Genomic DNA, 23,769 nt, shown 5'->3' with positions numbered 1-23,769 from the left:
AAGGCAAACCATTCAATATTACAGTAATCCAACCAGTATGCCCCAACCAGTAACGCTGAAGAAGCCGAAGTTGAACGGTTCTATGAAGACCTACAAGACCTTTTAGAACTAACACCCAAAAAAGATGTCCTTTTCATTATGGGGGACTGGAATGCAAAAGTAGGAAGTCAAGAAACACCTGGAGTAACAGGCAAATTTGGCCTTGGAGCACGGAATGAAGCAGGGCAAAGGCTAATAGAGTTTTGTCAAGAGAACGCACTGGTCATAGCAAACACCCTCTTCCAACAACACAAGGGAAGACTCTACACATGGACATCACCAGATGGTCAACACTGAAATCAGATTGATTATATTCTTTGCAGTCACAGATGGAGAAGCTCTATACAGTTAGCAAAAACAAGACCAGGAGCTGACTGTGGCTCAGATCATGAACTCCTTATTGCCAAATTCAGACTTAAATTGAAGAAAGTAGGGAAAACCACTAGACCATTCAGGTATGACCTAAATCAAATCCCTTATGATTATACAGTGGAAGTGAGAAATAGATTTAAGGGACTAGATCTGATAGATAGAGTGCCTGATGAACTATTGATGGAGGTTCGTGACATTGTACAGGAGACAGGGACCAAGACCATCCCCATGGAAAAGAAATGCAAAAAAGCAAAATGGCTGTCTGAGGAGGCCTTACAAATAGCTGTGAAAAGAAGAGAAGCGAAAAGCAAAGGAGAAAAGGAAAGATATAAGCATCTGAATGCAGAGTTCCAAAGAATAGCAAGGAGAAATAAGAAAGCCTTCCTCAGTGATCGATGCAAAGAAATAAGGAAAACAACAGAATAGGAAAAACAAGAGATCTCTTCAAGAAAATTAGAGATTCCAAGGGAACATTTCATGCAAAGATGGGCTCGATAAAGGACAGAAATGGTATGGACCTAACAGAAGCAGAAGATATTAAGAAGAGGTGGCAAGAATACACAGAAGAACTGTACAAAAAAGATCTTCATGACCAAGATAACGTGATCACTGACCTAGAGCCAGACATCTTGGAATGTGAAGTCAAGTGGGCCTTAGAAAGCATCACTATGAACAAAGCTAGTAGAGGTGATGGAATTCCAGTTGAGCTATTTCAAATCTTGAAAGATGATGCTGTGAAAGTGCTGCACTCAATATGCCAGCAAATTTGGAGAACTCAGCAGTGGCCACAGGACTGGAAAAGGTCAGTCTTCATTCCAATCCCAAAGAAAGGCCATGCCAAAGAATGCTCAAACTACCGTACAATTGAACTCATCTCACATGCTAGTAAAGTCAAGCTCAAAATTCTCCAAGCCAGGCTTTAGCAATATGTGAACCATGAACTCCCAGATGTTCAAGCAGGTTTTAGAAAAGGCAGAGGAACCAGAGATCAAATTGCCAACATCCGCTGGATCATGGAGAAAGCAAGAGAGTTCCAGAAAAAACATCTATTTCTGCTTCATTCACTATGCCAAAACCTTTGACTGTGTGGATCACAATAAACTGTGGAAAATTCTGAAAGAGATGGGAATACCAGACCACCTGACCTGCCTCTTGAGAAACCTGTATGCAGGTCAGGAAGCAACAGTCAGAACTGGACATGGAACAACAGACTGGTTCCAAATAGGAAAAGGCGTACGTCAAGGCTGTATATTGTCACCTTGCTTATTTAACTTATATGCAGAGTACATCATGAGGAACGCTGGGCTGGAAGAAGCACAAGCTGGAATCAAGATTGCTGGGAGAAATATCAATAACCTCAGATATGCAGATGACACTACCCTTATGGCAGAAAGTGAAGAGGAACTCAAAAGCCTCTTGATGAACGTGAAAGAGGAGAGTGAAAAGTTTGGCTTGAAGCTCAACATTCAGAAAACTAAGATCATGGCATCTGGTCCCATGACTTCATGGGAAATAGATGGAAAAACAGTGGAAACAGTGTCAGACTTTATTTTTTTGTGCTCGAAAATCACTGCTGATGCTGACTGCAGCCATGAAATTAAAAGACGCTTACTCCTTGGAAGGAAAGTTATGACCAACCTTGACAGTATATTAAAAAGCAGAGACATTTCTTGGCCAACAAAGGTGCGTCTAGTCAATGCTATGGCTTTTCCCATGGTCATGTATGGATGTGAGAGTTGGACTGTGAAGAAAGCTGATCACCGAAGAATTGATGCTTTTGAACTGTGGTGTTGGAGAAGACTCTTGAGAGTCTCTTGTACTGCAAGGAGATCCAACCAGTCCATTCTAAAGAAGATCAATCCTGGGTGTTCATTGGAAGGACTGATGCTAAAGCTGAAACTCCAATACTTTGGCCACCTCATGTGACGAGTTGACTCACTGGAAAAGACTCTGATGCTGGGAACGGTTGGGGGTGGGAGGAGAAGGGGACAACAGAGAATGAGATGGCTGGATGGCATCACCGACTCGATGGACATGAGTTTGAGTGAACTCCGGGAGTTGGTAATGGACAGGGAGCCCTGGCGTGCTGTGATTCATGGGGTCGCAGAGAGTCGGACACGACTGAGCAACTGAACTTAACTGAACTGAACTGATTGTTACTAAATGACCAAGAAATATCAAAGAAGTATACCAAAACCATGGTGACAAAAGTGGCTGAAAGGCACTTGAAAAGATGCTCAACATCACTAATCATCAGAGAAATGCAAATCAAAAGCACAACACAGTATGAACCCACATCCATTTGGAGAGCTAGTGTAAGAAGGAAAGAGAGAGAGAAAAGGAGGGAGGGAAAGAGGGAGGAAAGAAGAGAAAAAGGAAGGAAGGAAGGAAATAACAAGTGTTGGCAACAATGTGGAGAAATTGAAACTCTTGTGTACTGTTGTGGGAATTGCAAAATAGAATAACCACCATGGAAAAAAGTAAAGATCCTCAAGAAATTTAAAATACAATCACCATATGATCCAGCAATCCCACTTCTAGGTATATATCCAAAATTTTTTGAAATAGGGTCTCAAAGAGACATTTGCACATCCATGTTCGTAGGAGTACTATTCACAATAGGTTGTCTGAGGAGGTCTTACAAATAGTTGAGAAAATAAGAGAAGTAAAAGGCAAAGGAGAAGAGGAAAGATATACCCATCTGAAGGCAGAGTTCCAACGAATAGCAAGGAGAGAAAAGAAAGCCTTTCTAAGTTATCAGTGCAAATAAATAGAGGAAAAAAATAGACTGGGAAAGACTAGAGATCTCTTCAAGAAAATTAGAGATACCAAGGGAACGTTTCATGCAAAGATGGACATAATAAAGGACAGAAATGGTACGGACCTAACAGAAGCAGAAGATATTAAGAAGAGGTGGTAAGAATACACAGAACTGTACAAAAATGATCTTCATGACCCAGATAACCACAATGGTATGATCACTCACCTAGAGCCAGACATCCTCGAGTCCAAAGTCAAGTGGGCCTTACGAAGCATCACTACAAACAAAGCTAGTGGAGGTGATGGAATTCCAGCTGAGCTATTTCAAGTCCTAAAAGATGATGCTGTGAAAGCACTGCACCCAATATGTCAGCAAATTTGGAAAACTCAGGGGTGGCCACAGGACTGGAAAAGGTCAGTTTTCATTCCAATCCCAAAGAAAGGCAATCCCAAAGAATGTTCAAAGTACTGCACAATTACACTCATCTCACATACTAGCAAAGTAATGCTCAAATTCTCCAAGCCAGGCTTCAACAGTACGTGAACCAAAGTGTACCCCAATGTTCATCGCAGCACTGTTTACAATAGCTAGGACATGGAAGCAACCTAGATATCCATTGGCAGATGAATTGATAAGAAAGCTGTGGTACATATACACAATGGAATATTACTCAGCTATTAAAAAGAGTGCACTTGAATCCGTTCTAATGAGGTGGATGAAACTGGAGCCTGTTATACAGAGTGAAGTAAGTCAGAAAGAAAAACACCAATATAGTATATTAACGCATGTATATGGAATTTAGAAAGATGGTAACAATGACCCTATATGCGAGACAGCAAAAGAGACACAGATGTAAAGAACAGACTTTTGGACTTTGTGGGAGAAGGCGAGAGTGGGATGATATGAGAGAATAGCATTGAAATATGTATATTACCATATGTGAAATAGATCGCCAGTCCAGGTTCGATGCATGAGACAGGGTGCTCAGGGCCAGTGTACTGGGATGACCCTGAGGGATGGGATGGGGGTGGGAGGGGGGTTCAGGATGGGGGACACATGTATACCCATGGCTGATTCATGTCAATGTATGGCAAAAACCACTACAATATTGTAAAGTAATTAGCCTCCAATTAAAATAAATAAATTAATTTTAAAAATGAAACATTAAAAAACAAAACAAAACAGTGTGTGAACCGAGAACTTCCAGATGTTCAAGCTGGATTAGAAAGGGCAGAGGAACCAGAGATCAAATTGCCAACATCCATTGGATCATAGAAAAAGCAAGAGAGTTCCAGAAAAATATCTACTGCTTTATTGACTATGTCAAAGCCTTTGACTGTGTGGATCACAACAAACAGTGGAACATTCTTAAAGAGATGGAAATACCAGACCACCTTACCTGCCTCCTGAGAAATCTGTATGCAGATCAGGAAGCAAGAGTTAGAACTGGACACGGAACAACAGACTGGTTCCAAATCAGGAAAGGAGTACATCAAGGCTGTATATTGTCACCCTGCTTATTTAACTTATATGCAGAGTACATTATGTGAAATGCTGGGCTGGATGAAGCACAAGCTGGAATCAAGATTTCCAGGTGAAACATCAATAACCTCAGATATGCTGATGACACCACCCTTATGGCAGAAAGTGAACAGGAACTGAAGAGCCTCTTGATGAAAGTGAAAGAGAAGAGTGAAAAGGTTGGCTTGAAACCCAGCATTCAGAAAACTAAGATCATGGCATCTGGTCCCATCACTTCATGGCAAATAGATGGGGAAACAATGGAAACAGTGACAGACTTTATTTTCTTGGGCTCCAAAATCACTGCAGATGGTGACTGCAGCCATGAAATTAAGAGACGCTTGATCCTTGGAAGAAAAGCTATGACCAGTCTAGACAGCATATTAAAAAGAAGAGACAATACTTTGCTAACAAAGGTCCATCTAGTCAAAGCTATGGTTTTTCCAGTAGTCACGTATGGATATGAGAATTGGAGTATAAAGAAAGCTGAGCACTGGAGAATTGATGCTTTTTAACTGTGGTGTTGGAGAAGACTCTTGAGAGTCCCTTGGACTGCAAGGAGATCCAGTCCATCCAAGATGAGATCAGTCCTGAATATTCATTGGAAAGACTGATGCTGAAGCTGAAACACCTGATGTGAAGAGCTGACTCATTTGAAAAGACCCTGATGCTGGGAAAGATTGAAGGCAGGTGGAGAAGGGGATGACAGAGAATGAGATGGCTGGATGGCATCACCAACTCGAAGGACATGAGTTTGAGCAAGCTCTGGGAGTTGGTGATGGACAGGGAAGCCTGGTGTGCTGCAGTCCATGGAGTCACAAAGAGTCAGACATGAGTCAGACATGACAGAACAACTGAACTGAACTGCAGAAGTGGAAGCAACCTAAATGTCACTAATGGTTGAATGGATAAAGAAAATGTGATAGAGATAGATACATTTAACAGACTATTATTCACCCTTTAAAAGGGAAGAAATCATACCACATGCTTCTACATAATAACTTTGAAGTTATTATGCTAAGTGAAATAAGCCAATCAGAAAAGACAAATATTCCTTGATTTCACTTATATCACTTAAATAAGGTATCTGAAGTAGTCCAATTCCTAGAAACAGAAAGCAAAATGGTAGTCACCAGGAACTGGGACACGGGAAGAAAGGAGATATGTTTAATGGGTACAGACTCAGTTTTGCAAAAAGAAAAAATTCTGGAGATCTGTTACATAAAAATTTGAATATATGTAACATTATTGAACTGTACACTTAAAAATGGTTAAGATGGCAAATTTTATGTTATGCGTTTTTAGCACAATAAAAAGATCCATGAAACAACATGGAGAGAAAAGTACATATTCCCAACAAACCAAGTGCAGTCTCAGCTATTAATATATTTACCATCTAGTGAGTTCCTGGGCAGCAAGAACCATGCTCTACTCACTGTTGTATCCTCAGCACCCAGCACAGTGTCTGGCAGAGCAGGCACTCAATAAATGTTGGCTAATAAGGTGCCTACGTGCAAAGTTGCTTCAGTCCTGCCTGATTCTTTGTGACCCCCTGGACTGTAGCCTACCAGGCTCCTCTGTCCATGGGATTTTCCAGGCAAGAATACTGGAATGGGTTGCCATTCCCTCCTCCAGGGCATCTTCCCCACCCAGGATCGAACCCACGCCTCATGTCTCCTATATTGGCAGGTGGGTTCTTTACCACTAGCGCCACCTGGGGTATATACCCTGTATTGTCAGGTGGGTTCTTTATCACTAGTGCCACCTGGGAAGCGCTGATAAAGTAGAAAGGATAAGATAGAAGAGCGAGAAAGGGAGGACAAGGGGCATAGAGAGATGAAGAGCCCAAGACAGGAAAGAAAGCATTGAGTCCTGGAAAAACCAGTATGTTCTAAATGAGACCAGGGGAAGGATATGCCTAGTGGAAGTGGTCGGTCACAGGATCTATAAAGTGGGCAGATGTATAAAGCCAGTCCTCTGGTCTTAGTGCAAACTACACAGTTACTCAGAGGCGTGTGTTGAACAGAATCACAGCTCTTTGGGGGTCAGGAAGATTTAGAAGAATTACAGGCAGCTACCCAGAGACAACAGAGAAGGCAATGGCACCCCAGTCCAGTACTCTTGCCTGGAAAATCCCATGGACAGAGGAGCCTGGTAGGCTGCAGTCCATGGGGTCCCTAAGAATTGGACACGACTGAGTGACTTCACTTTCACTTTTCACTTTCATGCATTGGAGAAGGAAATGGCAACCCACTGCAGTGTCCTTGCCTGGAGAATCCCAGGGACAGCGGAGCCTGGTGGGCTGCCGTCTATGGGGTCTCACAGAGTCGGACACGACTGAAGTGACTTAGCAGCAGCAGCACCCAGAGATAAGGACTTTCCTAGTGGCTCAGTGGTAAAGAATCTGCCTGCCATTGCAGGAGATGTGAGTTCGATCCCTGAGTCGGGAAGATCCCCTGGAGAAGGAAATGGCAACCCACACCAGTATTCCTGCCTGGGAAATCCCACGGACAGAGGAGCCTGGTGGGCTACGGTCAAAAGAGTCAGACACGATTTAGCGAATAAACAAGAACAATACACTGACAAAGACTGATACATTCTGGTTTAATTTAAATTAGGGCTATTGGTTTCAGGTTGAAAGGTAATCTCGACTGTGGTCTTCCTACACCAAGTCTTTTGGACCACTTCCCCATCTTGCTTGGCCCTTGAGGCTTGGGTCCTGCGCATGCGCCGGAGGTCCCAGGTGGCAACTAGAGTGGTCACAACGCCCCATCCCCTCACTTGAAGGCGACGCCCTTTGGGTAGGCGCCCTTTTGGGACGTCAGCGCTTCAGCCTGGAACCAAGCATTGTGAGGGGCGTGGCCTGGGGGAGGAGTTACCCTCGTGACCACTGTCTGGGTTGCTCAGACTAGCTGCCGGCGTAGAGCGGGAAAGGTGTGTGCGAAGAGAAGAAACCAAGACGGCTTGTGGCGCCCCAGCCCCCGGCCCCCTGGGGGCTGATGGGTGGCCATGGACCTGTACCTCAATAACTGCTACAAGGCTGCTCAGGCCGCCGCCTCTAAGGCGGCCGCCAGCAGCCTAACTGCCGACAGGGAGCAGTGTGACTCCGTGAGTGGGGCCCAGTCGGTCATCCTCCTCCTCTTTCTGGCTCCAGGGCTGGGTCTTGGGAAGGAAGGAGGGCAGACTAAAGACTACGGGGGAGGACTCAGGAGAGGGGGGTGGGTCCTTGAAGCTGGGTTTCCGTCTCCCAGACCCTCTACACTGACTAGAGCTCCCTCTGGCTGAGATGAGCTTTGAATGGAGCTCAGAGATTGGGTTGGTAACAGGGGTAAACTAGAAGGCCTTCGGGTTATCAACAGGGTGGTTTCTTTCAACCCTGAGTGTGTGTCTTTGGTTTATTTGGAGGTATTAGCCCATTGAAGTTTAAGTAGATTGGTCTAAACTAAAATAATCGTACTAGAAACAAAAAACATGTTTTCTACTTTTATCTGACAGGGCTCGCAAAAAGACCCCATCCCAGAGGTCGGAGCCGCTAATCTATTGGATCTTCCTCTTGGGGTCAAGCTTCCCGTTATTCCAGGAAGTAATAATGTATTCTATACTACAAATTTAAGTGAAAAGGTAAACTAACTTTTAATGGTGCTTGACTGTTTTCTGCTTGCTATTAAACTTGAAACACTGCTATTATTTTGCTTTGAGTCAACTTCAGTTTCATGCACCAAGTGCAGTTAAAATAAGTTGAAGTATTCAGTGTCTGAACCTCACTTTAATGATAGAAATCCTCGTGATAGGCCTCTGCCACCCAATTCAGCCTTATCTCTGACCCAGACCTCAGCTCCGAAAGGTCCAGGTCTTTTCTCCCTGTCCACACATACTATTATAATTTCTATTTCTGTGCCTTTGTCCATCTGGGTCCTGAAAACTGGCATGCTCTCCTCTCCTTCCTGACCTTCAATTTGAGCCATCTTTCAAGAGCTACTATATGAAGCCATTCCCCAGTGTCCCAAACCCCAACGGTTTAATCTTTCCTTAGAATTTACATTGCCCTTGATCTGCATTCTCTCACTCAGCACTAAAATACTGTTTCTGGTTCAGAGTGCTGCACGCACTGTTTAAGTCCTCTGCCTAACACCCCGTACCCTGTCCTTAGCTTTAGGCCAAGCCTGAAGGAGGTTCGGAACTCTCTGAGTGTGTGCTTTGATCACAATAGCAAAAGGTTCTAAAGAGTGATTATGACATCCTTACCATTCTCCTGTCTAGGGTGTCATCAAGGATGCATAGGGGGCTCCCTGGTATTTCTGATACTTGTCAAATATATATGATTTTTTTAAGTTTTATTGCTGGAAAGCAATATAATTTCTATTTTCAAAACCAATACATTCTACCCATTCCCACAAATTAGCATTCCTAAAACATCCTCAAAGCCTATTTGACTACAAGTGATAACACTCCTTTTCAGTTTGTAAATGTAGCCCTCTTCATTAGTTTCTTGCTCCACTATCTTCTGTTTCCCATATTTACATTGCGTTACTCTTTTATTCACTTGTTAGCTACTTATTTCCTGATTTTTTCCCCATACTTATACTGATTCGCTCTACACTTTATTACACTGATTCCCCCCAAACACATGTATTTAATTATGATCAGGTACTATATTCAACTACCCTAAACACTAATTTAGTGGGATCCTTCTTTATCTTTTGGCAATATCTCCTCAAGGAAGTAACACTATATTTTGCACATTTAGTTGTTTTTTTTTTTAACTCTACCCTTGACCACCTTGTAAGGTGAAGCTATGACAGGTAGATGGTAGCAGAGTTTAGACTAGAACCACAGTCTCCCAATTTCTTAGGCCATGCTTCTTCACCTGACCTTGCTGCTTCATGAACTACAAATCACTTTAGCAGAGTACCACGGAAACGGAATTTAAAGGTCTTTCATATTGATTTAAATGCAAGTGGAAGGAAAATTATAGTATTCTACTGTCTTCTTTTCAGATCAGCCCATTGTCAGTATTCTCTCACTTCAGATTCTTCTTGCATGTTTTATTTTCAATGAACAGCCTAATCACTTTAATAAATTGAGGTTTAAAAGTGTGATTTCATTCATTTTACATATGTAATACTTTTCAATCTATGTGTTTGCAGCTTTATCAACCTTCTTATGACTTTAACCTGTCTGATCCTTATTGTCGGCTTTTGGAAACCAGCTATAAAAGCCTGCACGATCCACATTTAAAATCATACTATAGGCGAAAAGATATCCTGAGGAGATTAAAGAAAGGCGGCTATGTCACCAGCAATAATAAGGTGGGTTGAAGTTTGCTTCCAGTTAACCAGCGTAAACCCATGGTCTTGATAGAAGCTTGCTTCTGTACTTCACTGGGAACCTGTGTCAACTTTTAATTGAGCAATAAAGAATACCTGACAGAAAACTCAATGAATTACTCAATATTTGAGTAAAGAGAAATCAGGTGGCTGTTTCTAAATAAAATTGTTCCCACTTGATCATTTTTCTTTGATAAAAGCAAAAGATAAACACCAAATGATTTGAATATGTAAAGACATATACATACACATTTATTTATGCATTTTCTCTCAGCTGTATTATTAGTGCCTTTCCTTTGGCTCTAAAAGTACTAATGGCACTGTATACCCATTAAGGGATATTTCCAATACCCTTTGAGAAGACTAGAGACAAAATGGAAACCTAACAGAATACAGCTTGATAGAATAAATTCTTCTGAAAGTTAAACATCATTATTATACTGATATTTTAGTAACATTTATTTTGTGTGAACCATATTATTGAAATAATATTATTTAGGTAGACATTTCCTGGTGATACAGCCACTGTAGAGAGAGATTGCCTTCTAAATTATTACCAAAATGTGCTATCACTACCCTTAATCCAAAAATTGTTACTAAAATGAATGTTCTTATGATTCTTTTTTCTGGAAAGTTTCATGATTGTTACAATTTTCTATTTCTATGTTTGTTTTTATAGGTTGTATGCACCTTAAAGGAATTGAATAAGTACAGGCAGTATCTCACCAGTTTGAAATTAGACTTTGAAAGAAACTATGTAAGAGAACAAGTAAGTTAAATACTTGAATTTTTTTTTTATTTGAGGCCTGTAAGAGAGTTTATTTAATCAATCCTTTGAGTTTGATAGGAACAGTCCACAAAACCTTAATACCTCTGCTGAATTATTAAAATGGAATTTCTGACACTGTAAAACAGAGAACTAGAGCTTTAATACGGAGAAGGCAATGGCAAGCCACTCCAGTACTCTTGCCTAGAAAACCCCATGGATGGAGGAGCCTGGTGGGCTGCAGTCCGTGGGGTCGCTAAGGGTCGGACACGACTGAGCGACTTCACTTTCACTTTTCACTTTCACACATTGGAGAAGGAAATGGCAACCCACTCCAGTGTTCTTGCCTGGAGAATCCCAGGGAAGGGGGAGCCTGGTGGGCTTCATCTATGGGGTCACACAGAGTCGGACATGACTGAAGTGACTTAACAGCAAGAGAGTTTTTATGTAGGTTGTGGAAGAAAGACTCAAATGCAGGTTAATTAACCATTTGTAAACTACAGGACGTTTACCAAGCCCGAAACATAAGAAGTCATGTCAAAGGACAAGGTTATTTCTAACCAATATAAACACTGTAATTCTTTTTTTCCCTCCCAGAAAATGATTGAAAAACAAGTAAATAAATTGTATGAAACCAAGAAAGCCTATGACAGTTATGGCAATACACAGTTCCAAGATTGGCTGTTACAAGAAAATAAACAAACAACTCCAGACCAAGAGCTGCTGATAAAGCAAAGGTATGACCAAAGTTAATGCATATTTTTGTGGACATATTGTGGACCCCAGAAAGCTGTAAAAGTACTAGAAATAATTGAAAGCAGAATTTTAAAAGTATTAGACACAATATAACTTCCTATAGTCATCAATGTGGACTGAAAAGAAAGGAGATTAAGAGATAGCAGGGATTGGAAACTTTGATACCATAGCTAGGAAAGAGTTTCTACCTGAGAAAATGGAGTCATGAGGAACCCAAGAGGTAAGACAAACTGATATTTGAAGAACAATTCCGAAGTACAGCTGCCTGAGCTTGGGAAACCCAAGTTCATAGTAGTAGAGGGAAAGGTGTCATTAGCACATTTCAAACTTAAGTTTAAGGAAATTACTGCAGGATAAAACAGAGAAAGTTGCTATAACTTCATCTGATACTAATATAAACAGGTGTTACCCCCCAACCAACCAGGTATGTTCATTTAGCTATTACTCACACACATTCAATCTTATCATTCAGTGGCTGAGCCCATGCCCCAGGAGGCAAAGGGATGAGTTATAGTTCCTTCTCTTTTTCCTTTATCAGGGGTGAGGGCCAGTTCCCCATCACCTGGCTCTCATATTCCATGGATTCATGTCATGATATGCCAGAATATATACTGATTCACCAAAGTGGCAGACTGGTAGTCTGCAGACCTGTCTGTACATGAGAGATTGTTCAAGGACTTGAGAATGACAGAGAGGCCAATAGCCACTTATTTTTTAAAGAAAATTCAAACATACTTGTTTTTTGAAATCAGTGCTTAAGTTGACTTCAGCCGTCTTTGGAAACTCATGTTACAGAGCTCCTGAATTATGACTAATCTCTGTATAAAATACTTTAAATCATTCCGTACTACATTTTGCCATTGTCCCAACCACAGTAACAGTCTGATGAGAACATCATGGTGAGTTGGTGAATCAGGCTAGCTTAAAGAACTCTACGTTCCTATAGTTTAAGAAATAAAAAGCAACCCAGAAGATGGTTTGGGAATATCAGAGTAGATAATACCATCATAAGGGAAACACCCAGTTTATCTTCCCTTAAATTTTCACTTTTACTTAGATATTTAGATATGATTAGCTTCGAATTAAACACGCTTGAACACACGGCAGAAAAACAGAACATACTCCGGATAAAGGAAGAAGAAAGACGACATCGGGACCACATTAGAAGAAAACTTAGTCTCCAGAGGCAAATTGAAGAGGTGAGAAACACCAAATTATAAATATTTATGGGGAAATTATGTATGATTGTTTTATTTATAAACATTTTTAGCAGTCCCATCATATTACCTGAAGTTATTTCAGGTCTAAGAAATAAACCACTGCTTAAAAAATCAAAATTATTTTAAAATAATAAATTGCTATTAATCTTGTATCACCATTATAACAGACAAGCTTTTACTTAACATAGTGAGACTGATACCACAAATTACATATCCATCATAATATCACTTCATCTGCTCTTAAAGTTTTAGAATTTAACTCTAGTGAAAAATAATCATGTCTATATTCTGATACCACAAATTACATATCCATCATAGTATCACTTCATCTGCTCTTAAAGTTTTAGAATTTAACTCTAGTGAAAAATAATCATGTCTGTATTCTCACTCCTCAATGCTCAGGCAAGGCTATTTGTTCAGACTCCGTCAGAATACATTTAAGGGCAACATATTACATATGATAATTCCTCGAATCTATAAGAGAAAATCGCCTTTCCAGCATCTTTTTAGATCTACCTTTGAAGCATAAGCCCATTCTAAAGCCAATATAAGACTTTCATTATGGTTGTCCAAGTTCCTATAAGGGCCTTAACTTGACCTAATTTGCTTATTGGGAAAAAAAAAGGAAAACAAAAAAAAAGATTATAAAAGAGAAGCCTTGCTGACTACCATGACATTGTGCTCCTTAGGAATGGAAAACAAAAGAAATGTTACTTCTGTCAAAGATTGGAGAAGAAGTAAAAAGAGAAGCACGAGTTGAAGAACAACGTAAAAAAGTCAAAGAAGATGCTCACCATAAGGTAGAGTGACCTTTGAACAATAACTTGGCTGTTTTGAGGAAAGGGTTTTGCTAATTTTGATACTTTAAAGTGTGGATTTTCAGAAGTGACTTAAATTCACAAGGATAGCTATTGATGGAAAGAGCAGTCTGGTCTGAACCTGGACTTTAAGGGCTGGTCTAAAATGGGACCAGTCTCCAGAAAGTAGGCAATGAGTTCAGTTGGACCTAGTTATTAAAATACATTCTTCAAGCTGGACAGCAAAAGGAAACTTACCCTTATAACCTTCCTAGCTCTGTACTCTGATTTTAGAAATCTCAAGAATGAGGGCTTCCTTCAAATGTACCATCATATTTGAAGTATCTGTTATGTATTTCCAGTGGCAAGTTGATATTAAATTTTAAACATTGAATATATATTTTTTAATATTTAGAAAAAAGCACTACTCGAGAAAAAAATCACTTATCATTTACAAAGAATGCAAAAGAATGACCTTCAGAGAGAAGGATCAGAAGAAAGTGTAATTGAAAACAGAAGTCAAGATGAAACGGAAGGTAAGAGAGAAACAATAAAAGACAAAGGTAAGTAGAATATGTGTAAATATTTATTAATTATCAGTGGCTTTGTAAAAACCCCTCTATGTGCTAATATAGTGAGGTGACGAAGCCCTTGCAAAGAGAAATTCTAGAAGCTCACACTTACAGGCACTTCCCGGTTACAGGTCAAGTTGTAGGGAATGTATAGACACCCACACACATTCACACAATATTGTTATGTTACAGACATTATAACAAATTACACACTTCTGTAAAGTGGCTCAGCAGACAAGACTGCCTTAACTAGGAGTTTAAAAAGGAGCCAGTAGAGGAGACAGAACAACAAAAAGGGAAAGAGACAGTTATATACAGATAGAGAAAATGAGCCAGTAAGATAAAACATTACCCCCCAAACAGACTGAAACAAAGAGGGAGACAGTGAGTGAAAAATAGAAGGAAAATTTTAAATGAGGTCCACTAAGAAAAGTTTATACAAAACAGTAAGCTAGAAAGAGAAAGAGAAAAAAAATTTAAGTAGAAAAAAAAAGAGACATTTAAAATATCCTAAGCAAGATCAATAACCTCAGATATGCAGATGACACCACCCTTATGGCAGAAAGTGAAGAGGAACTCAAAGGCCTCTTGATGAAAGTGAAAGAGGAGAGTGAAAAGTTTGGCTTGAAGCTCAACATTCAGAAAACGAAGATCATGGCATCTGGTCCCATCACTTCTTGGGAAATAGATGGGGCAACAGTGGAAACAGTGTCAGACTTTGTTTTTTTGGGCTCCAAAATCACTGCAGATGCTGACTGCAACCAGGAAATTAAAAGACACTTACTCTTTGGAAGGAAAGTTATGACCAACCTAGATAGCATATTGAAAAGCAGAGACATTACTTTGCCAACCAAGGTCCGTCTAGTCAAGGCTATGGTTTTTCCCGTGGTCATGTATGGATGTGAGAGTTGGACTGTGAAGAAAGCTGGTTGCCAAAGAATTGATGCTTTTGAACTGTGGTGCTGGAGAATTCTCTTGAGAGTCCCTTGGACTGCAGGGAGATCCAACCAGTCCATTCTAGAGGAGATCAATCCTGGGTGTTCATTGGAAGGACTGATGCTAAAGCTGAAACTGCAATACTTTGGCCACCTCACGCGACGAGTTGACTCACTGGAAAAGACTCTGATGCTGGGAGGGATTGGGGGCAGGAGGAGAAGGGGACAGCAGAGAATGAGATGGCTGGATGGCATCACCGACTCGGTGGACATGAGTTTGAGTGAACTCCGGGAGTTGGTGATGGACAGGGAGGCCTGGTGTGCTGTGATTCATGGGGTCGTGGAGAGTCGGACACGACTGAGTGACTGAACTGAACTGAACCGAACTGAAGCAAGAAATATAAATACAAAGAACAAAAAGGTTAAAAAGGAGAAAATACGATACAAAAAGAAAGAATGAAATGGAGATATAAAGAGGAAGAAAGTGAATGAATGAATAAGAAGAATATTGAGCAAAAGAAGCTAGTAAGAAAACACACATGTGCATGCACACACACACACACACACACACACACACTCCATGAGGGAATGGAAGGAGACAAAGGCAAAGAAACGAGAAAAAGATAAGGAGTATGAGGAAGAAAGGCAAACAAAACAGAGAATGAAGGAAAGGGAGCAAGAAAAAGACATACAGACAAAAATAGAGAAACAAAGAAGTAGGAGGGAGAGAGAAAAAAGAAGTTTAAAAAGGATATGTGAATAGGAAAAAGTAAAAAAAAAACAGAATCTGAGAGTGAGAAAAAAATTTGAAAAGAAGCCAGTAGGAAAATCTAATACAATTTGGGCAAGGAGTAATAGGGGAAAAAAATGAGAAGTTAGTAAAAGAAGACAAACAGAAAGAGATAGACTTAAAAAGGAGATGCCAATATGAAAAAGCGGTACGTTGAAGATAGACTGAATGGAATAAAAGGTCCAGTAGGAGAGGGAGAATAGGAGAAAAGGAGCATATTAATATTAAAAAGGAGGAAGTTAAAAACTCAGTAAAAGAAAATATGAAAATAAAACAAAAAATGAAGAAAAGATAAAAAAGGCAAAGAAGGAAATGAAAAGAGGAGAAACAGAGACACAGAGCATAAGGGAAAGGAAAAGTATGGTACGATAAGGAAAAAGAAAGATTTCAAAAGTTACAGAAGACTAACATTAAATAAGGGAGGAGGGGGAGGTGGAAGAGAGGGAAGATGGATCGATGGAAGGCAGAAAATACGAACATACCTTAAAAATGAAGAGCCTGTAGCCAGTAAGAAAAGCAGTACAGGAAAATAGAGAGACCATGGAAGAAAGAGAGAAGGGACAGAGAAAGAGAGAGGAAAGAAATATAGAAAAGAGGTAAATATGATGAGTTTATAAAATAGGAGCCAGTAAAAAAAGCAGGACAAAAAAAAAATAGAAGGAAAGAAGAGAGAAAGGGAGAAGGAAAGAAGACAGTTTGGAAAGAGAAGCCTGTAAAAAGAGAATAAAATAGGAAGAAAGAAAGGGAAGAAGGCAGGCATGCAGGCAGGCAAAGAAAAGAGAAAGCAAAAGAAAAGGCTTGAAAAGGAGCCATTAAAAACGGGAATAAAGGAGGAAAGGACGGAAGGAAAGAAAAAAATTTTAATGAATAAGTTATAGGAAAAACTAAAATAAACAGACAATGTGACTGTGTGTGAGAGAGACTTCAAAAGGAATCAGAGGAATAAAAAAAAACCTGTAAAATAAACATGATAGATAATAGATAGGTAGAACCAACTTTTAAAAGAATAACACAAGAGGACTTTCCTGGTGGTCCAGTGGTTAGGACTCTATGCTTCAAATACAAGGGGCCCGGTTCAATCCCTGGTCAGGGAAGTAGATGAACATGCCAAAACTAAGAGTTTGCATACCACAACTAAAGATCTCACGTGCTGCAACAAAGATCAAAAATACCACATGCTGCAACTAACACCTGGTACAGCCAAATAAATAAATAGGCTTTAAAAGAGTAACCCAGAAATAAATGAACGTACAAAACAAGATAGAAGATGAGAGAAAGAAAGAAATGTTTGAGAAGCTGCTGCTGCTGCTAAGTCACTTCAGTCGTGTCCGACTCTGTGTGACCCCATAGACGGAAGCCCACCAGGCTCCCCCGTCCCTGGGATTCTCCAGGCAAGAACACTGGAGTGGGTTGCCATTTCCTTCTCCAATGTGTGAAAGTTAAAAGTGAAAGTGAAGTCACTCAGTCGTGTCCGACCCCTAGCGACCCCACGGACTGCAGCCTACCAGGCTCCTCCATCCATGGGATTTTCTAGGCAAGAGCACTGGAGTGGCTTGCCATTGCCCTTAAAAGTGAGTTTAAAAAAGAGCGGGAGGGATGGGGAAAGTGCGGGGGGAGGGTGAAGGAGGGAGGAGGGAAGACAAAAAATGTAAAGCAAAAGGATGAAAGGCAGCAAGTAAAAGACAAAGAGAATTAAATCAGAAAAAAACGAAAAAGAAGGTAAGTGTTTAAAGGATGGGACAGTAGGAAAAAGTAAAATAAAAAGAGGGAATGAGGCTTGAAAAGAAAGAGTAAGTAAAAAATTCAAGTACAATTTGGGGAAGAGGGCTGTTTAAAAAGGAGACTTCCGAGGGGGCTTCCCTGGTGGCTTCAGTTCAGTTCAGTTGCTCAGTCCTGTCCGACTCTTTGGGACCCCATGGACCTCAGCGCACCAGGCCTCCCTTTCCATCATCAACTCCGAGTTTACTCAAACTCATGTCCATCGAGTCGGTGATGCCATCCAGCCATCTCATCCTCTGTCATCCCCTTCTTCCGCCATCAATCTTTCCCAGCATCAGGGTTTTTTCCAATGAGTCAGTTCTTTGCATCAGATGGCCAAAGTATTGGAGTTTCAGCTTCAACATCAGTTCTTCCAATGAATACAGGACTGATTTCCTTTAGGATGGACTGATTGGATCTCCTTGCTGTCCAAGGGATTCGCAAGAGTCTTCTCCAACACCACAGTTCAAAAGCATAAATTCTTCTGTGCTCAGCTTTCTTCAGAGTCCAGCTCTCACATCCATACATGACTACTAGAAAAACTATAGCCTTGACTAGACGGACCTTTGTTGACAAAGTATGTCTCTGCTTTTTAATATGCTGTCTAGATTGGTCATAACTTTTCTCCCAAGGAGCAAGTGTCTTTTAATTTCATTGCTACAGTAACCATCTGCAGTGATTTTGGAGCCCAAAAAATAAAGTCTGTCACTGTTGCCACTGTTTCCCCATCTATTTGCCATGAAGTGATGGAACCAGATGCCATGATCTTTGTTTTCTGAATGTTGACTTTTAAGCCAACTTTTTCACTCTCTTCTTTCACTTTCATCAAGAGGCTCTTTAGTTCTTCTTCGTTTTCTGCCATAAGGGTAGTGTCATCTGCATATCTGAGGTTATTGATATTTCTCCCAGCAATCTTGATTCTAGCTTGTGCTTCATCCAGCCCAGTATTTCTCATGATGTACTCTGCATATAAGTTAAATAAGCAGGGTGACAATATACAGCCGTGACATAGTCCTTTCCTGATTTGGAACCAGTCTGTTGTTCCATGTCCAGTTCTAACTGTTGCTTCTTAAGCTGAGTACAGATTTCTCAGGACGCAGGTAAGGTGGTCTGGTACTCCCATCTCTTTAAGAATGTTCCACATTTTGTTGTGACCCACACAGTCAAAGGCTTTGGCATAGTCAATAAAGCAGAAATAGATGGTTTTCTTGAACTCTCTCGCTTTTTCGATAATCCAGTGCATGCTGGTAATTTGATCTCTGATTCCTCTGCCTTTTCTAAATCCAGTTTGAACATCTGGAATTTCATGGTTCATGTACTGTTGAAGCCTGGCTTGGATAATTTTGAGCATTACTTTACTAGCATGTGAGATGAGTGCAATTGTGCAGTAGTTTGAGCATTCTTTGGCATTGCCTTTCTTTGGGATTGGAATGAAGACTGACCTTTTCCAGTCCTGTGGCCTCTGCTGAGTTTCCCAAATTTGCTGGCATATTGAGTGCAGCACTTTCACAGCATCATCTTGTAGGATTTGAAATAGCTCAGCTGGAATTTCATCACCTCCACTAGCTTTGTTTATAGTAATGCATCCTAAGGCCCACTTGACTTCGCACTCCAGGATGCCTGGCTCTAGGTGAGCAATCACACCACTGTGGTTATCTGGGTCATGAAGACCTTTTTTATATAGTTCTGTGTATTCTTGCCACCTCTTCTTAATATCTTCTGCTTCCATTAGATCCATACCATTGCTGTCCTTTATTGAGCCCATCTTTGCATGAAATATTCCCTTGGTATCTCTAATTTCCTTGAAGAGATCTCTAGTCTTTCCCATTATATTGTTTCTTCTATTTCTTTGTATTGATCACCGATAAGGCTTTCTTATCTCTCCTTGCTATTCTTTGGAACTCTGCATTCAAATGGGTATATCATTCTTTTTCTCATTTGCCTTTCACTTCTGTTCTTTGCACAGCTATTTGTAAGGCATGCTTAGACAACCATTTTGTCCTTTTACATTTCTTTTTCTTAGGGATGGTCTTGATCACTGCCACCTGTACAATGTCACGAACCTCCATCCATAGTTCTTCAGGCACTCTATAAGACCTAATCCCTTGAAGCTATTTCTCACTTGTACTGTATAATCATAAGGGATTTGATTTATGTCATACCTGAATGGTCTAGTGGTTTTCCCTACTTTCTTCAATTTAAGTCTGAATTTGGCAACAAGGAGTTCATGATCTGAGCTGCTGTCTGCTCCCAGTCTTATTTTTGCTGACTGTATAGAACTTCTCCATCTTTGGCTGCAAAGAATATAATCAATCTGATTTCGGTGTTGACCATCTGGTGATGTCCATGTGTAGAGTCTTCTCTTGTGTTGTTGGAAGAGGGTGTTTGCTATGACCAGTGTGTTCTCTTGGCAAAACTCTATTAACCTTTGCCCTGTTTCATTTTGTACTCCAAGGTCAAACTTGCCTGTCACTCCAGGTATTTCTTGACTTCCTACTTTTGCATTCCAGTCCCCTCTAATGAAATGGCCATCTTTTGGGGGTGTTAGTTCTAGTAGGTCTTGTGGGTCTTCATAGAACCGTTCAACTTCAGCTTCTTCAGCATTACTGGTTGGGGCATAGACTTGGATTACTGTGATATTGAATGGTTTGCCTTGGAAATGAACAGAGATCATTCTGTTGTTTTTGAGATTGCATCCAAGTACTGCATTTCAGGCTCTTTTGTTGTTTCTGATGGCTACTCCATTTCTTCTAAGGGATTCTTGCCCACAGTAGTATATATAATGGTCATCTGAGTTAAATTCACCCATTCCAGTCCATTTTAACTCACTGATTCCTGAAATGTTGATATTCACTCTTGCCATCTCCCATTTGACACTTACAATTTGCCTTGATTCATGGACCTAACATTCCAGGTTCCTATGCAGTATTGCTCTTTACAACATCGGACTTTACTTCCATCACCAGTCACATCCACAACTGGGTGTTGTTTTTGGTTTGCTTTGTTTTAGCAGTAAATAATCTGCCTGCAATGCCAGATCCACAGGAGACTTGAGTTCAAGCCCTGGATGGGGAAGATACCCTGGAGAAGGGCATGGCAACCCATCCAGTATTCTGGCCTAGAAAATCCCTTGTACAGAGGAGCCTGGCAGCCTATAGTCCATGGGGTCACAAGCAGTCAGATACCACTGAAGTGATTTGGCACTCGGAGGGGAAAAAGACTGTAAACCAAACAGGATGGGCGAGAGATAAAAGACAAGTCTTTAAGAGGAAGTATCCATTAAAATCGAGTTTTAAAAAAAAAGAAGGCAGGAGGGAGGAAGGAGAGACAAAGGAAGTGAGGAAGAGAAGCTAGAGAGCGGGGTGGGAGGGATGGAAGAAAACAAAAGAGACACAGTGAAAGAGCAAGTAAAAACACAGACAAAAGGAATAAAAACAAAATGGAGAAGAAAAAAAACAAGTTTAAAATGAATAGGACAGTAAAAGAGTAAATGGAACAGAAAAAGTAAAATAAGGAGAGAGAGAATTGAAGAGGATCAGGTAAGAAAATCAAGTACAATGTGGGTGGGGGAAGTTTTGAAATGTCACTGAAAAAAAAGAGATGAGGATAACTGAAATCTAGATAGGTAGATATACAGATAAGACTCTAAAGAAGAAAACCCAGTAAAAAAGTTAGGACAGAAAAGAGAGATGGAAAAAGAGAGAAAAAAGCTTAAAGAGTAAGTAAGCAAAGTATAAATGGGGGAGAGGGTAACACATGCAAATCAGTTTAAAAGTATAGTAAAATAAAGGTAGATGATTGATAGATAGACATGGACTAAAAATGACCAGTTCATTTCATCGGCTCAGTCATGTCTGACTCTTTGCAACCCCATGGACCACAGCATACCAGGCCTCCCTGTCCATCACCAACTCCTGGAGTCTACTCAAACTCATCTCCATTGAGTCGGTGATGCCATCCAACCATCTCATCCTCTGTCGTCCCCTTCTCCGTCTGCCTTCAATCTTTCCCAGCATCAGGGTCTTTTGAAATGAGTCAGCTCTTCGCATCAGGTGGCCAAAGCGTTGGAGTTTCAGCTTTAGCATCAGTCCATCCAATGAACACTCAGGACTGATTTCCTTTAGGATGGACTGGTTGGATCTCCTTGCAGTCCAAGGGACTCTCAAGAGTCTTCTCCAACATTTCCAACACCACAGTTCAAAAGCATCAATTCTTCGGTGATCAGCTTTCTTTATAGTCCAACTCTCACATCCATACATGACCACTGGAAAAACCATAGCCTTGACTAGATGGACCTTTGTTGACAAAGTAATGTCTCTGCTTTTCAGTATACTGCCTAGGTTGGTCATAACTTTCCTTCCAAGGAGTAAGCGTCTTTTAATTTCATGGCTGCAGTCAGCATCTGCAATGATTTTGGAGCCCAAAAAAATAAAGTCAACTACTTTCCACTGTTTCCCCATCTATTTCCCGTTTTTTGAATGTTGAGCTTTAAGCCAACTGTTTACTCTCCTCTTTCACTTTCATCAAGAGGCTCTTTAGTTCTTCACTTTCTGCCAAAAGGGTGGTATCAACTGCATATCTGAGGTTATTGATATTTCTCCCAGCAATCATGATTCCATCTTGTGCTTCATCCAGCCCAACATTTCTCATGATGTACTCTGCATATAAGTTAAATAAGCAGGGTGACAATATACAGCCTTGATATACTCCTTTTCCTATTTGGAACCAGTCTGTTCCATGTCCAGTTCTAAATGTTGCTTCCTGACCTGCATATAGGTTTCTCAAGAGGCAGGTCAGGTGGTCTGGTATTCCCATCTCTTTAAGAATTTTCCAGTTTATTGTGATCCACAGTCAAAGGCTCTGGCATAGTCAATAAAGCAGAAATAGATGTTTTTCTTGAACTCTCTCGCTTTTTTGATGATCCAGCGCATGTTGGCAATTTGATCTCTGGTTCTTCTGCCTTTTCTAAAACATCTGGAAGTTTATGGTTCACTTATTGCTGAAGCCCGGCTTGGAGAATTTTGAGCATGACTTTACTAGTGTGTGAGATGAGTGCAATTGTGCAGTAGTTTGAGCATTCTTTGGCGTTGTCTGTCTTTGGGATTGGAATGAAAACTGACCTTTTTCAGTCCTGTAGCCACTGCTGAGTTTTCCAAATTTGCTGGCATATTGAGTGCAGCACTTTCACAGCATCATCATTGGAGGATTTGAAATAGCTCAACTGGAATTCCATCACCTCCACTAGCTTTGTTCATAGCATCATAAGGCCCACTTGACTTCGCACTCCAGAATGTCTAGCTCTAGGTGAGCAATCGCACCATCATGGTTATCCGGGTCATGAAGATCTTTTTTGTATAGTTCTGTGTATTCTTGCCACCTCTTCTTATTATCTTCTGCCTCTGTTATGTCCATACCATTTCTGTCCTTTATTGAGCCCATCTTTGCATGAAATGTTCCCTTGGTATCTCTGATTTTCTTGAAGAGATCTCTAGTCTTTCCCATTCTATTGTTTTCCTCTATTTCTTTGCACTGATCACTAAGGAAGGCTTTCTTATCTCTCCTTGCTATTCTTTGGAACTCTGAATTAAAATGGGTATATCTTTCCTTTCCTGCTTTTCTTTTGGCTTCTCTTCTTTTCATTGCTATTTGTAAGGCCTCCTCAGACAGCCATTTTGCTTTTTTGCATTGTTTTTCTTGGAGATGGTCTTGATCCCTGTCTCCTGTACAATGTCCTGAACATCCGTCCATAGTTCATCAGGCACTCTATCAGATCTAGTCCCTTAAATCTATTTGTCACTTCCACTGTATAACCATAAGTGATTTGATTTATGTTTTACCTGAATGGTCTAGTGGTTTTCTCTAGTATCTTCAATTTAAGTCTGAATTTGGCAATAAGGAGTTCATGATCTGAGCCACTGTGCAAAAAGAATGGAAGGAACATTTGGGGGTGAAAAAGAGAAGAAAGAACATTTTTTAAATGAAGCCATTAAGAAAATCAAGTAAAATTTTATATGGTGTGTTGCTGAGGTATAGCTAAAATGTAAAAACCAATAAAAAATAGAGTAAAATGAAGATAGATGATTTGATACCTAGATAAACACATAGCTATAGGTAGGACTGTAAAATGAAGCCAATAAAAAGATAATACAGGAAAG

General features: G+C 40.5%; 1 protein-coding gene across 1 annotated transcript in view; it reads left to right on the top strand.

Moving 5' to 3' along the window:
- The first annotated feature begins 7,541 nt into the window (after positions 1–7,541).
- Positions 7,542–23,769, top strand: part of LOC129564133 (fibrous sheath-interacting protein 2-like) — an 84,362-nt gene continuing 68,134 nt past the window's right edge. The window contains exons 1-8 of the mRNA XM_055437779.2: positions 7,542–7,801; positions 8,189–8,314; positions 9,841–10,002; positions 10,700–10,789; positions 11,384–11,523; positions 12,600–12,741; positions 13,452–13,562; positions 13,975–14,122. Coding sequence (XP_055293754.2) covers positions 7,703–7,801; positions 8,189–8,314; positions 9,841–10,002; positions 10,700–10,789; positions 11,384–11,523; positions 12,600–12,741; positions 13,452–13,562; positions 13,975–14,122 — 1,018 coding nt within the window. The 5' untranslated portion in view covers positions 7,542–7,702. The remainder of the gene's footprint in view (positions 7,802–8,188; positions 8,315–9,840; positions 10,003–10,699; positions 10,790–11,383; positions 11,524–12,599; positions 12,742–13,451; positions 13,563–13,974; positions 14,123–23,769) is intronic.

This window comes from Moschus berezovskii, chromosome X, assembly GCF_049115385.1.
Source record: "Moschus berezovskii isolate FMDL1 chromosome X, NW_MosBer_1.0, whole genome shotgun sequence".
Taxonomy (NCBI): Eukaryota; Metazoa; Chordata; class Mammalia; order Artiodactyla; family Moschidae; genus Moschus; species Moschus berezovskii.
Note: the sequence above shows the minus strand (reverse complement) of the source record. Positions and strands in the feature narration are given on the sequence as shown.